Below are 16808 nucleotides of genomic sequence, written 5' to 3' on the forward strand. Positions count from 1 at the left end.
TTCTTGATATTTATTTTCTATGTTCTTGCCAAAGTCCTCCCATGACTTTTGTTTAGCTAGTTTTACACACTGTTTAGCTTTCTTACATTTGTCTCTGTATTCTCTGAGAGCACAAGCTGACTTATTTGCCAGGAACTTTTCATATGCTTTCTTCTTTTCCTTCACTGCCTCTTTTTAAATTCCGGTGTCCACCATGGACACCGGAATTTAAAACCACATGCCTTTCTAGCTGAATCAATCAAGGTTTTCTTCAAGGCTTGCCACTGCATCTCCAAGGGTTGGTTCCTGTTCTCAAACTCTTTCATTTTTCCTTCAATAATCTTTGTGTATTTTAGTCTACAGTTCACACCTGAGAGCTGCTCAACTTTATTCGCTTTAAAACTTTCTTACATATCATTCTTTTCAATATGAAATTCAATTTTATCCTGCTCAAGACTAAATAGTGATCACTTCCAATTTCAAATCCTCTGTACAATCTGGTGTCCTGCACCAGGGAGAAAACATCACTATCAAAAATAACATAGTCAATGAGACTTTTCTTATTCCTTGCCTCTTCTCTCTATGTGAATTTGTGCACATTTTTATGTTGGAACATGGTGTTAGTAATAACCAGTCCATGTCCTGAGCAGAAACCCAACAGGTATTTGCCATTATTATTAGCTTTGCGCTTTTCTCCAAATTTTCCCAAAACATTTGTGTATGTCTAACAATCACTTCCTACTCTGCTATTTAGATTCCCAACAAGGACCAACTTTTCCTTTTTCATTGTGTCAGTAGCTTTCTCTAGAGCCTCAAAAAATTCCTCCACTTCTACCTTAGGAAAAGTGGAGGAATTTTCTATGGTTTCACAGAAGGTTAGAACCTTCTGGGAGATTAGCCTCATATTTTGTGTTGAATACTATGGCTACCCGTTCTTTTTCTTGATTGTCATTGCCTGAATATAACATTTTGTATTTATTGCTCAGAAAGATCTCACCAGTTTTTGTCTTTTTTGTTTCAGCCACCCCTATTATGTCGATCTGGTACTTAGTTCTTTACTGGATTCTTATATGCTAGACGAAATTAGTTGTGCAATTAAAACCTTTTATGTTAATCCCGGTCTTTAGTCATTTATACTTTTAACATATATATATTTATTCTATATATATAAAAAGATAAGCCGAAATTTGAAACGTTTTTATGTCACGTTTTTTGTCTGTAGCTTACCAGCCCGGAACTTGGGGGGGTGGGGGGTGGGGGGGTGGCGTAGGCGCCAGAGCCCCCCCTAGTATATATATATATATATATATATATATATATATATACAGTTTGGAGTACTATAGACCAAAGAGTTCAGTGTCAGGTGGTTATAAAACATATTCATAAATATCATAGTAAATAGTATCCGGTTATCTACTAGAAGCATTCAAAATGCCCAAAGCATAGTCTATCCCTTCAGCAGATTTATATCAATGCTCACTGATATTCATACCACTATAATCCTATTATCCTAGCTGAAGTTAGCAGATCCTCAGCATTCCTCCCAAGATGATCTACTTTCCCTGACTCTCTGCAATAGGTTATTGCTCAATCAGTTAATTTCAGAGTGGTATTTAAGTTCTGAAAAAGTTGATAAGTGTCCAAGAGAATGACCTGAAAGAATTTAATATAAGAAACAACATGGCTGTGTTCTCGGTATATCTCTAGATATCAGCAAACATTTGATAATGATGACAGCTTGAGAAACACACTCATCTGTGGCAATGTAAATTTTGCTACCCGGCAAGCAGCTGCAGATTGTATAAAATAGAACATTTTTTATTTATTAAAAAAAAAACACTTCTCTAAGGTACAGCAGTATTAATAATTTTATGGAACTCTTATCAATTAATTGGGACATATCATTAAAAAAAATGAGGGCCTAAGACGAGTAAATTTTTTGCTCAACGAGTACAGTTGCATAACTTGTTGAGTCCTGATGATGATGATAATCACAGTAATAACATGTAAATGATCGAGTAGTAAACAGATTTCTGAAAGTGACTTAAAGAATAAGATCCTACAGAACACTAAATGAAATTTTCTTAATAAATCATATATTACAAAGAAGACAGATATGCATTATATATAGAAGAGTATAAATTGAAACAATGCATTGTTTGAATTTATACTTGCAAATTTATAATATCCTTCAGATATCTTAAGATTTTTTCACTTCTAACACGGAAGCAATACATGATCTGAGTATCTAGTGTAATTTTAAAATCATATACACAGAAATTAAATAGTCAATATATCACATATTTGATCATTTTAGCTAAGAAAAGTAGTTAAAATGATCAAATCTGTGATATATTTGGTCAAGAGGTCAAAGATTCAAGAATACAAAGAGGTCAAGGATTGTTACATTATCAGTATTTTATTTAGGTATTAATTTCTTCATGACTATTTTGATTATTTTTACACTGTTTTCTTAATTTTATATTTTCTAACTGAAGTTTCTTTATTATGTTATTTTTCTTTCTAAGAAAATATTTTAATTTATGATTTTCCTGTTTCAGCAGCTCTATTTTGGAAATTTCTTTTTCTTTTACCAGTTGAATTTCTTCTTCTTTCTTTTCAATCATTAGATACTGTTCACTCACAGTGATTTTGAGATTTCTTAGTTCTTCAGTCAAATTAGAACTCTTCTACATGAAAACAAATATAAAATATATTCAAATTAGAAATTAATACACTTTTAGGAGCTAGATTAATTTCTTATCTTCACTGTGTGTACAAAGAGCAGAATCAAAACTAATGAAAAAAAAATGTACAAATTAAAAGTAAACATTAGGAATCTCTGAAAGCAATGAAATTACGTAACCCTAAGTCTGCCCACAGTACTACAATAACATACTACAGGTTACCAACATTTAGTGGGTAGGATTATCATAAAATGAACACATAAATAAGTAGCGGTTACTTAAGAAAGAACACACTTAAATGCTTTGAATACAACCAGGTTTAAAAATGAAAATAATCATCATATTGCATTTTCTTAATAGAAGGATATTCTCTTATAAGAAGGAGCATTCCATTCCCCTGCTAATCTCCAAGCAAAGAAACTTCCTTCTTCTCTCTCTCTCTCTCTTACATCCTTTCATCTCACAGCTTTCAGGGATGGCCACTTGCCCTTGTTCCTTCATTCTACCATTTATGATGTAGGATTTGTGGACCTATGATCTGAGTTTGACAAAAAGAAGGATTTGTATAATGCTAATAGACTGCACCTAAATGGTTTTGGTGTTAGGTATCTAGAGAGACTTTGCTCACGAAAGAACAAAGTGAACATTAGTGAAGCACAAATTCAGGAAAACTTGAGCAATTAGGGTGAATGTGTATGAAGGCACCATCAAACGAGTGAGTGTGAGAATGACCAACAAGTGCAGAATCTAGTCTCTCAAGCAAAATATTGAATAAGGTAGTCAAATCCAGGAAGTAAAAGTGGTTGGGGGTCTAAAGGAATCCTGCAGATACTATATACTAATAGATGGGGAGAAGTGTACTGGCTGATGGTGGCAGATGAACTGCAGCCAAAAAAGAATAGGAGATAGGCAGGAGGGTGGCTGTTCATTTGAAGCAGTCTGGTGTGAGATCAAAACCAATAAGACAAAATATACAGTTAGTTGCTGCTATAGGCTAGAGCAGTGCTTTCCAAACTTTTCATGTTGGTGACACACTTTTTAGACAAACATAATTTCGTGGCATGGTAATTCAGTCTGATGTGCCTCTCATGGGTTACGTGGCCAGATCGGATGTAGTTTAAGTATATGTTTTTACAATTATATTTTGTAAAACTGTGCGAAATTATTGTAAAGCTTTAACAGTAACTAAACATAAAAGAAAAGCACCAGCTCTTCGTTTATTCACGTTGTTGCAGTTAGAATAAACATCAATAATAACATTTGTATGAATAAGTGGTGCGCTTTATTTTTATTGGTCGAATGATAATAAAAACGAGCGACTACTACATGATAAAACCACACGGCTGCATTTATTCCCCATTATTTATCGAAATATATCAATATGAAATATTCTTAAAGGTTAAAAATAATTAAAAGATAGTTTGTATACATAATTTTGACGGCGCTAACTAAAAGTCATACCAGTACTTTGCAAAATGGATTCCGCTGTGGAAATTTTCAGCGATTATTCTGTTTAATGCTTTATGTTCGTGTGACACACCTTCACACTGCAGCCGACACACTAACGTGTCGCAACACAGTTTGGGAAGCTCTGGGCTAGAGTGTTCCAGGGATGATCTGGAAGACATGCATCAGGGAATTAGTACAATGAGTGTAGGCGAGTGATTATTGTGTGTGTGTGGGGGGGGACTTCAATTATGGAGATCATAGATTGGAAGGAAGAGAAATCAATCACATAACAGGAAGGAAATGGAATTTATACACCTACTGAGAGATAATTACTTGAGGCAGCATGTTATGGAGGGGACTCAAAGTGCAAGAGTATTGGACCTAGTGTTATAGGATCAGAAGTGCTATCCATAATGAAGGTAGGTCACTTTCCCCAACCAGAGGCAATATGGTTGGGGAAAGTGACCATACAGTCTTGACTTGGGAGATTGCAAAATATGAGGAATATTCTATCAAGAAGGGGTATATGTTGAACTAGATGGCAGGTGATTATGACAAGCTTAGGAGGAAGCTTGAAGCTGTGCCATGGCATAAAGCACAGGAAAAGGTTAACATTAGCAGTTCATGAGAGATAGTTAAGGGGGTATCTAGAAGATGCAATATTCAATTGTATACCAAAGGTAAGAAAGGTAAATCAGGTAGATGGATGAGTAATATCATTAAGCATGAGTTGAGAAAAAAAAATGTTGTGGAGGGTATATAAGCAGAAAGGTGACCAGTATGGTAAGCAAGGTAAAATCAGATTACGAGAAGAAATTAGCCAAGCAGGACAAAGGAAATCTCAAAGAGTTCTTTCATTACGTAGCAAGAAAGAGGAAGAATGGCTATGGGAGAATGATCTTAATGAGTGCTGATGGTGACAAGGTGACAGAAGCAGATAAAACTGTTGAATTTACCAAATGATCACTTTGTAAGGATATATCATCCATGTGATGTTAATGCTGTGATATAGAAATTTACATCCATGTGATGTAAATTTCTATATCACAGCATTAACATCACAATGTTAATGCTGTGATATAGAAAATTATATAGAAAAAGAGGTATTAGAGATTCTTATGATATTGCAGAATCTCAATGTAAATACAGCTATGGTATATCAGCTTATGTTTTGCAGGCATGTACAGGCAATACCTCTTACTAGGCTTTTTAATAAAAGTCACCATTCTGGTAAGTTCCAAGGGATTGGAAAGAGGAAAAAATAATTCCTTTGCATAATGGAGTTTCTAAGGCTGCAATAGTAAATTATAGACCAACCGGTATCTCAGGAGTGGTGTTAAAATACTGGAAAAAAATTGTTCAAAAAGAGAATTCAAGAATATGATACTCTATAAGAGACAGCATGGCTTATGAAGGGCCAGTCATGCCTAAGTAATTTACTAATTTTTTTTTTTTATAATAGAGTGATAGTTGAGTTGGATAAAGGAAATAGGTACATAATGATTCTGCTGTATTTTGCAAAGGCATTTGACAGAATACCACATGGAACTCTGTTGTGTAAATTATCATACAATAAATGGGGATGGATATGACACTGGTTATGTGGAGAAAAAAGTGTGTCTTCTGAACAGATATCAAAAAGTGGTATCAAGGAGCAGAATCTGGGAGAAAGCAGATGACACTGGTGGGCTACAAGGTTGCGAGCTAGGACCACTACCATTTAATTTGTATGTAAATAATATAGGAAATAATCTGTAGGAAATATTCAGTTTTTTGCTAATGATGCAAAATTAGTTAGAGTAATAGTTAATCAAGAACGTGGAGAGCTTGCAGGATGATTTAAATAGGCTGTCAGTTATGAGCAAAAGATAATGGGTGTCAGTTCAATGTAGAGAAATGTAAAGTTATGTATTTTGGGATAAACAGAGTACAAGCTGTGTACCACATTGATGGAACTGCACTCCAGGAAAAAATGAAGCCACATATTTAGGAGCAGTGGTAGACACAGAGTTAAAGTTTAGAAGATATATTGCTAAGGTTACTAAAGTAGCTCATAAGATTACTTGGCTATTGAAGAATATGTTAATAAGTAGAGATAAGGAAGTTCTTATTTCTCTTTATAAGGCCTTGATATGTCCACATCTGGATCACTGTGCTCAGGTCTAGTCTCCTGGGTTTTTTGAGGATGAGGAAGTAATGGAGAGGATTCAAAAACAAAAGAAGAAGTTGGTGAGTGGGCTGTTTAATATTCCCTATGAAGACAAATTGAGGGTGTGTGAATTGCAGAAGTTGGTTGATAGGTGAAAAAGAGGGGAATATGACAGAGACATGTGAGTTACTTAAAGGTTTTTATAGGATTGATGCTGGGGAAATGTTTCAGAACTTGGCTAGAGGTGGAGAACAAGAGATCATCCCTGGAAATTAAAGGAATAGTTAATAAGAGTGTAAGGACTAGATTTTTTGCTTGGAGAGTGGTGAATGAATGAATGGGTTACCAGTGTCAGTTGTGAGTGCTTTTTCTGTTAATGGGTTCAAGGAAAGGTAGAATGGTTACTGTGTTGAGTGGATCTCCCATAATGAATCTTCGGACTCCATGGAGGTGTCCATACAATAACAATAATAATAATATTTGAAAATCTCCCTGCTGTCAATCAGGTAAATAACACTTAAATGACATGACTCATATCATATTGGTTATGAGGATGAAATCAGAGCATGTAATCTGCACAATGTTCTTTAGCTCCAATATCATTTTGGTTATCTGCCTTTGGAGTACTTAGCCATCAAATCTGGAAAACTGCATAGCATCTGAAGGAATGTATTTATGTTATATGACTACTACATTAGAGAACTTACCAGGGCTTCTGACCTAATGCCCAATCCTCACCATCTTGTGAGGATTGCACCCTGTAAGTAGGTATCTACTTGGGTACTGAATAAATGATGATAGGCTGGAAAATTTGGGATTTACCAACCAAACTGTATTCTTATTGGTTTAAACCAAAAATTAGCCTCTACATCCAAGGAGTCTAGTTGCACTTAGATAAAAGATTAGACAATATAATTTCTTGGAAAGTTTAATTTAATTTATAATCAAGTGAAAAAATTTTCTACAACTGTCTCTGATCTGGATTATTTTAATAATATATTTACTGCTAATATATGGGAAATATGACTACTGCATTAATTTAACCTTGGTTTCTCTTCTGGGTCTGGCTCCTATTAGTGAGATCTCCACAATGGTTAAAATAGGTCTGGGTAGTGGTTCTTCCCATGATGCATAGCATTATACACATCTCAAAGGAAGTGTGCTTTGCATTATTGGATACTAAGGCTAATGATGTGAAGTCATTAGTCTCCATCTACAAGTAACCTAATTGCAAAGATACTTCATGTGCAACCTTTGTTTGCTTACACTTAGATAAAGGATCAAATAAGAATATAATTTCTCTGTAAATTTAATTTAATGGAAAATAAATATCAGGAAGGTGGCAAAATATTCTGGAGGCTATTGGAAAACTTAAAAATGGAGGAAAAAGTACTGTAAAAGGAACCAAAGATAAAGCAGACAAGAAAACTAAAGATAAAGAAAGTCTAGATACATGGAGTAATTACTTTAAAAGACTGCTAAATGAAATAAGCAGTAATAGCACAGTGGCAGAAGGCATTGATGAGGAAAGCAACCAGGTAGAAACAGCATCAAAAACCTGAAACATGGAAAGGCAGCTGCGGTAGATGATATCTAACCAGAAATGCTCAAATATGTAGATATAAAAGTTTTAAAAGTAGCTACACTGCATAATTCAGAGGTTCTGGTCAAAGGATCGAATTCCAGGTGATTAGAGTAGAGCACGCTCCTCTCATAGTACCCATCTATAAGAAAAAAGGGAATTTCAAACAGAATGTGAGAATTACAGAGGAATTTCTAAACTGAGTGAACAGGTAAGATTTATGTAAGCATACTTAAGAAGAAGAAAATCTGACAACCTCTATTTGGCTGGATTCAGGCCAAATAGAGGTTATCAGCAGATTTTCATTTCAGACAAATAGTTAAGAAATGGGAATAAAGCAAGGATCTGCATTTAGGTTTCACAGATCTGCATGTAACAAGATGTCGAGAGAAAAGCTGTTTAAAATGCTACAATCACATGATTTAAATGGTACATTATAACAAGCAATGCAGAGTCTTTATTTGAGTTTTTAAATCAGCACTTAGAATTGGTTCAATGTTAAATCAGGTGTGAGACAAGGATGCACATTATTATTACGGGCTAGTCCATGAAGTCCTTAGACTCATTGAGGGAGGTTCTAAACTTCATGTCAACTTTGAACTCATTCACAGTTGTGGTGTCCAGAAAGAGACTCTGGCAACCTATTCCACTCATTCACCACTGTCCAAGCAAAAAACTTGGTTCTACTATCCTTGTTATCTACACTCTTACTCAGTTTCCAAGGATGGCTCCTAGTTCTCCCAACACCAGAACTGTTCTGAAAAATTCCCTCTGATTCAATATTGTAAAAACCTTGCAGTAATTTGTATGTCTCAATCATATCACCCCTTTTCCACCTGTCAACCAGTTTCTGTAAAAAAAACTAATATACTGCCAATTTCTTGGATTTAGCAAAGCCATTTGACAGGGTGTCACACCACTAGGCTTGTGACTAGTGGTGTGCCGCAGGGTTCTGTTCTTGGACCACTACTTTTCAATTTGTTCATTAACGATATAGGAAAGGATCTGAGAGGAAGTGTTCACTTGTTTGCTGATGATGCAAAGTTGGGTAGAGCAATTGTGAGTGCACAGGATGTCAAAATTTTGCAGGATGATTTGGATAGTTTGGAGGACTGGGCCAGGGAAAATTGATGTCAATTTAATGTGGCAAAGTGTAAGGTTATGCATTTTGGAGTGAAAAGATTAGCAGCAGTATATCACATTGGTGGAACTGTACTCCAGGAGATTGATGAGGCCAGGGATTTGGGAGTGTTGGTAGATAGGGAGTTGAAGTTTAGGGGGCACATTGCAAAAGTGGCCAAAACAGCTCATCAAATCACTTGGTTGCTGAAAAATACTTTAACAACCAGAGACAAACAAGTTATTGTTCCTCTATATCGAGCCTTGATAAGACCCCATCTAGACTACTGTGCCCAGATATAGGCGCCAGGGTTTCTTCTTGATGGGGAGGAGGTGGAGAGGATCCAAAGACGAGTGACCAAGATGATAGCAGGTCTGTGGAATGAACCTTATGAGAACAAGTTGAAGATTTGTGGGTTGCAAAAATTGGTTGATAGGCGGAAAAGGGGTGATATGATTAGACATTCAAATTACTGAAGGGTTTCTATAGGATTAATCCAGAAGATATTTTTGAGAATAGGATTGGTGGTGGGAGGACTAGGGGCCATACATGGAAGCTGGGCAAGAGCATGGTTAGCAGGGGTGTTAGAACTAGGTTTTTTACTTGGAGAGTGGTGAATGAGTGGAATAAGCTGCCAGTATCAGAACTAGGTTTTTTACTTAGAGAGTGGTGAAGGAGTGGAATAACCTGCAAGAGTCTGTTGTGGGTGCTATGACCATGAATGAGTCCAAGGCGAGGTATGATAGATACTGTGTGAATGTCGAATAGTTGCTCTTGACATGATGTTAGGGCCTCCCTCGATGATTCTGTCAACTCCTTGGAGTTGCCCGAGATGATGATGATGATAATAATAATAATAATAATAATAATAATAATAATAATAATAATAATCTGCTATTTAAGTTGCAGCACATGGGTTTGGATGTCAGGTTGGTCAACTGGATTCAGGATTGGCTGTCCGACAGGTATCAGAGAGTTGTGTATGGTGGAGCAGTTTCAAGGAGGCAGAGGGTTACAAGTGGGGTCCCACAGAGCTCAGTACTGGACCTATATAGTTGAACCTTTATATCAATGATATTGTCAGTGGATTGCAGGGGAATATTCAGTTGTTTGCAGATGATGTGAAGCTGGGAAGGGTTATTAGTAATAGTGCAGATGTGGTAGTCATGCAAGAGGATTTGAATAAGCTAGATAGATGGGCAAATGAATGGGGGAGGGATGTCAGTTTAATGCAGCAAAATGTAAGGTCTTGAGGTCTGGGACACATTGATGGGAGGCTGCATACTCTATTGGAGGAGATATACTGGAGGAAGTAGGGGAGACAAGAGATCTGGGGGTTGATGATTGATAGAAACCTGAAATTCAAAGGTCTTTCCATTGTATAAGACCCTGATCAGATCACACTTAGACTACTGTTCTCAGATTTGGTCCCCAGGATTTGAAGGGGATAAGTTAACTGTGGAAAGGGTACAAAGGCAGATAACAAAGATGGTTTCAGGACTGTACAATGTTAGTTATGAGGATTGGCTGAGGGAGTGTGGACTGCAGAGTTTGGTGGATAGAAGAAAGAGAGGTGATATGATTGAGACTTTTAAACTGTTGAGAGGTGGTTACAGGGTTGACACTGGGGAGTTCTTTCACTTGGTTGAACAGCAGGAAGGAGTGATGACAAGGGGCCATCCCTGGAAGTTACAAAAGGAAACTGTGAGCAAGAGGGTGAGGAGTGGTTTCTTTGCATGGAGGGTGGTTGAACCAATGAATGCATTACCTGATGGAGTGGTGAGAGTGAGAACAGTTAATGAGTTTAAGGAGTGGTATGATAGACTTTGTGTTTCTTAGGAGGGACCTCCCACGATCAGTTCTGATAAACTTTGTGTTTCCTAGGAAGGACCTCCTTTGATGAATCTTTTGCCTCATGGAGGCCTGAATAATAATAATAATAATCTTCAACCTGTTCTCGTAAGATTCATTCCATAGACCTGCTATCATGAGAAATAAGAAAGAGGTGGATCCTCTCCACCTCTTTCTCATTGCCAGGAAACCCTGGTGACCAAATCTGCACACAGTAGCCAAACAAAGACAAGCAGGTTATTATTCCTCTTGATAAAGAGGAATAATAACCTGCTTGTCACTGCTCATCAAAGTCTGATGAGCTGCTTTAACTACTTTTACTATGTGCCCTCTAAACTTTAAAACTCCCCATTCACTAACACAAATCTCTGGCTTCGTCAATTTCCTGGAGTACAGTTCCATCAATGTGGTATACAGCTGGTTATCTTTTCACCCCAAAATGTATAACCTTACCCTTTGCCACATTAAATTGACATCCATTCTCCTTTTCCCAGACTGACAGTCTATCCAAATCATCCTGCAATAGCTAATATAGATGATGTCAGTCATCTGTATTAACTATTGCTCTCCCCAACATTGCATCATTGGCAAACAACTGAACAATTCCTCTCAGATCCTTTCCTATATCATTAATGTACGAAATAAATAGTAGCAGTCCAAGAACAGACGCAGCATGCCACTAGTCACTGGCCTTCTTCTGGACACTACTCCTGAATAAACTACTCCTTGATATCTTTCCATCAACCACTCTCTTATCCACCTTACCAACCCTATATCCGTCCTCATGTGCTGCAGTTTACTGATTAGAATTCCATGTGGTATTCTGTCAAAGGCTTTTGCAAAGTCCAGCAGTATCACTGTAAACCCATTACCATTATCCAACTCAGCTGTCACTGTACAAAATGTGAGCAAGTTACTGAGGAATGACCTACCCTTCACAAAATCATGTTGCCATCCCAACATACAGTTTTTTTTTATCATTTATATGAATCCAATTATGAAGGAAAGTGGCATTAAACCTGATAAAAAAAGTTGATAAAATAGCTGAAAGGATTTTCTGGATACTGAAAAATCACACTAACACTAAAAATAGAAAGATTATTACCCCTTTATAAGGCTATGATTCAGCAATATCTTGACTAATGTGCACAGATTTGGTCATTTGAGTTTCTCACTGACTAGGAAGTGGTGGAGAGGATTCAGAGATGAGTGACCACTCTAGTGACAGGTTTATGGCATGCTTCCTGTGAGGATACGTTGGGCACATGTGGGTTACAAAGTTTAGTTGTGAATGGAAAAGAGGTGACACGATAGAAATTTATAAGTCCATAGAGGAAGTTGTGTAAGAGTGTGGTTAGTAAGGGTGTGTGTGGACTGGATGTTTTGTGTAGAGAGTGGTAAACAAGTGGAATAGATTGACAAAATCATTTGTGACTGCTCTGACAATAAATGAGTTTAAGGAAAGGTATGATAGGTTGTTGTGTGTCTAAATGTTAGTGAGGGGTATTCCACGATCATTCTCTGGACTCCATGGAGATACCATATAATTATCTACAGTAGTCTCATTCACATATCCTCTAGCATCCTACACCATAAGAATGTGGTTAGTAAGGGTGTGCAGACTAGATTTTTTGTTTAGAAAGTGGTGAATGAGAAAAATGGATTGTCAGAATTAGTTGCAAGTATTATCCTGACAGTGAATGGGTTTAAGTAGAGGTATGATAGACATTGCATGTATAAAGGTTAGTGTGAGTCTCTCACAATGAGTCTTCTGACTCCATGAAGATAACTGTTAAACCAGGACTCCAGAAATCCACTCACCCACTTGCCAGAGGTGAGTTAATTTTCAGCCTAATTCTAAATGTATTCAAAACATTATTTTCTTTGCATTATTTACACTTTTTTTTTTCTCAATTTAAAACATCATCTCATTCACTGTGAAGTTCTGGTTTGGAAATCCTTAATTTGTTCTCTTTTAAAGAATTGCCGAAACAGAATGCTATTTTATTTGCTGGTTTTCTCTAAAATTCATAACATAAACCAGACATTATTACCTTCTTCCTTCCTTTTATTTCCTTTAAGGTTTAGAGTTTATTTTTCTTTATATATAAAAGACTGAAGAAAAAATAAATAAATAGTCATCAACAACTTGACCTGCCATTATATTCCAGCAACAGCTATCCTGTAATCATGTTCACAACATAACAATTGATAGCTGTTAAACATTTTGCATAAGCCCTCTCATTCTCTCACAGAAGTATTACATAATGTTCTAACTCAATGCACATGCCACTATGCATCATACTTCAGGGCAGCAAGAAAAATGAACTGCCATTACTGGTAGTAGGTGGAATATGGTGTGTTTATGATATCAGTTGTTGTAGTAGTAGTAGTAGTAGTTAGATGATTAAGTAGGGGAGATGGTGAGATGTTTGTATAGTGGAAAAGAGTGCTCTCCTGCAGTGGGTCTTTGGCTTCTTTGGAGATATCATCATCATTATCAAATTCCTGACATGTACCCTCAAGGGGTATACAGGATATGATAGTACTATATGAAAAATTTACATCATTGCTAACTTCCTATCTACAATTTTCCTCCAAATCGGTCTATTACTTATCAAGACTCCAATATTATCATTATCAGATCTTATATTTCTATCATCTAAGGCACATTGTACCGTATCAATCCACCTATATCTTGGTCTTCCTTCGGGTCGTTTTCCTGCCAGCCTGGCAGAGAACACTTGTTTTGCTAATCTTTCCTTGCCCATTCTGTTTAAGTGACCATACCACCTGAGATTAGCTCTGCTAACGCATTCCTGGATGCGGACAATGTCAAGTTCTTTCCTAATATCCTCGTTTTTAATATGATATTGCACTGATGCAATCTGTTCACGCCTTTAATCTTTCTCAGGACTCTCATATCTGCGGTCTCTAGTCTTTGGTCAAGTGTTTTACTTCTGACCCAGCTCTCAGATCCATAAGTTAAAACTGGTTTGAACACTGTCTTGTATACAGCTAATTTAGTGTTCCGACTAATTTCTCTCTTATTCCACATGAATTTATCCAGTTGACTTCCTACCATACCAGCTTTGTTGATTCTGTTGTCTATTTCTATATTTAATTTACCATCTTCACTAAAAATCGTGCCTAAGTAGCTGAAATGTTTTGCTTGTTCCACAGGTTCCCCGTTCACAACGCAGTTGACATTTTCAACAATTCTACCTATTTTCATTGTCTTTGTCTTTTTAATGCTGACCTTCATACCATATCTATTACAACAGTAATTCAATTTAGTCGGGGAATCTTGTAAACTTGTAGCGGATTTATTCAGAAGTATAACATCGTTCGCATAAAGCAAAGAGCTGACATTAACATCTCCAATTCTAATATCATGTTTAATACCACTGGAGATATCATGTAATAATAATAATAATTACATGGTATTGTTATGGCATTTTACTTGAAAACTACAAATCTCATGCACTTGAAGTAAAACAAGCAAGTTTTTCATATTATGAATGCATTTAAATTAAATCAGTTATCATTTACAGTAAACGTATTTTATAATTGAATCAATGCATTTATTTCTCCATCCATTGTACTAGCTTATTCTAAGTTAACCAACTTCCTGTGGATGGGTTCCCCATAAAAAAGTTCAATATTAACTTTATGCATATATGCAGTACACTATTATTAATAAAACAAAATATTTAATTATGCTTTTTTCACAATATTATTATTTTATTATTATTATTATTATTCAGGCCTTCATGGAGTTAAAAGACTCATCGTGTGGGGTCCTTTCTAAAAAACACAAGTCTATCAAAACTCATTGAGGGAGGTCCCTCCTAGGAAACACAAAGTCTATCATACCACTTCTTCAACGAATTGACCGTTCTCGCTCTCACCACTCCATCAGGCAATGCATTCCATGGTTCAACCATCCTCCATGCAAAGAAACCACTCCTCATCCTCTTTCTCACAGTTTCCTTTCGTAACTCCCAGGGATGGCCCCTTGTCATGACTCCTTCCTGCTGTTCAACCAAGCGAAAGAACTCCTCAGTGTCAACTCTGTAACCACTTCTCAACAGTTTAAAAGTCTCAATCATATCACTTCTCCTTCTTCTATCCACCAAACTCTGCAGCCCACACTCCCTCAGCCGATCCTCATAACTAACATTGTACAGTCCTGACACCATCTTTGTTATCTGCCTTTGTACCCTTTCCACAGTTAATTTATCCCCTTCAAATCCTGGGACCAGATCTGAGAACAATAGTCTAAGTATGGTCTGATCAGAGTCTTATTTAACGGAATGATAACCATTTTATCGGTGCAGGTCAGTGTCCTTCTCATTATTGCAGCAATCCTCTGTGTTACCTTCACTACCTTTGCAATATGTCCCCTAAATTTCAGGTTTCTATCAATCATCAACCCCAGATCTCTTGTCTCCCCTACTTCCTCCAGTTTAACTCCTCCCATAGAGTATACAGCATCCCATCGACGTGTCCCAAACCTCAAGACCTTACATTTTGCTGCATTAAACTGACCCCCCCCATTCATTTGCCCATCTATCTAGTTTATTCAAGTCCTCTTGCAGGGCTACCACATCTGCACTATTATTAATAACCATTCCCAACTTCGCATCATCTGCAAACAACTGAATATCCCCTTGCAATCCATGGACAATGTCATTGATATAAAGGTTAAACAATATAGGTCCAAGTATTGAGCCCTGTGGAACCCCACTTGTAACCTTCTGTCTCTTTGATATTGCTCCACCATACACAACTCTCTAATACCTATTGGACAGCTAATCCTGAATCCAGTTGACCACTCTGACATCCAGATCCATGTGATGCAACTTGAATATGAGCTTATCATGTGGCACCTTGTCAAATGCCTTTGCTAAGTCTAGGAAAATGGCTGTATATGCCTTTCCCTCATCTAATGCTTTTGTAACTTTATCATAAAAGGCTAGCATATTGCTAAAACAAGAGCACCCTTTCACGAATCCATGTTGACTCTCACGGATAACACTACCCTCATCTGCCCAATGCTGTATACAGTCCCTCACTACTTTCTCCAAGATCTTACTAACCACCAATGACACACAAACTGGCCTATAATTAGACACTTCCAGTCTGCTACTGCCCTTATGCAATGGCACTATCTTACCTTCCTTCCATTCCATGGGCACCTTTCCCACAGCCAGACTTTCATTGAAAAGCCAGATAAAAGGCCCTGTCAGTTCCTTAGCACATTTTCTCAAAACTGGTAGTGAAATACCATCCAGTCTCACAGCTTTACTAACATCCAGAGTACTCAGTATGTGGAACACACTCTCCTCTTGCACCTCTAAACCTTGAACCTGCCCTATCCCTCTAGTATTCAAATTGACTCCTCCAGGATGAAATACTCCAATAAAATGTTCTTTGAACAATTCCACTATGTCCTCTGCATCAGTCACTTTATTTCCATTTTTATCCCACAATATCATTCTTCCACAGTCATTTCTCCTCCTACTGGCCACATAGCTACAAAATTCCCTAGGATTTTCCTTGGATCTAAGGGCCAATGTTTTCTCATATTCCAGTTTCTCCTTCCTTACCATACTAGTCACTCTCCTGGCCTGTGTCTTATATTCTTCATGCATCTTCTCTTCATTTGTCTCCTTATATCTCTTCCACAGCCTCTTTTTCACATGCAGTTCCTGTTTAATATTGTTTGTCATCCACTTTACTCCAAATTGTGTCCTCTTGTTCACTCGTGGTATACAGCTTACCATTGCTGCTAACAAATATTCCTTCACAATTTCCCAAACACTAATGATATCCCAACCTTCCAATTTCTCCCTCCACGAAACTTCTGCAAGTTGACGTCTAAGACTATTATAATCACCTGCTTTATAATTCCACATACGTTTCCGTCTCTTTGATACTCATGCATGTCTATTCATTTTCCAAGTCAAAACCATATGGTCACTTTCT

General features: G+C 37.0%; 1 protein-coding gene across 1 annotated transcript in view; it reads right to left on the reverse strand.

Moving 5' to 3' along the window:
* Positions 1–2402: 2402 nt before the first annotated feature.
* The window catches only part of LOC150096951 (eukaryotic translation initiation factor 2-alpha kinase 1-like), a 271576-nt gene continuing 257170 nt past the window's right edge, over positions 2403–16808 (reverse strand). The window contains exon 12 of the mRNA XM_090408100.1: positions 2403–2669. Coding sequence (XP_090264226.1) covers positions 2403–2669 — 267 coding nt within the window. The remainder of the gene's footprint in view (positions 2670–16808) is intronic.

The sequence above is a fragment of the Typopeltis vanoorti genome, chromosome 18, assembly GCF_054136105.1.
Source record: "Typopeltis vanoorti isolate ZY-2024b chromosome 18, IOZ_Tvanoo_1.0, whole genome shotgun sequence".
NCBI classification, from domain to species: domain Eukaryota; kingdom Metazoa; phylum Arthropoda; class Arachnida; order Uropygi; family Thelyphonidae; genus Typopeltis; species Typopeltis vanoorti.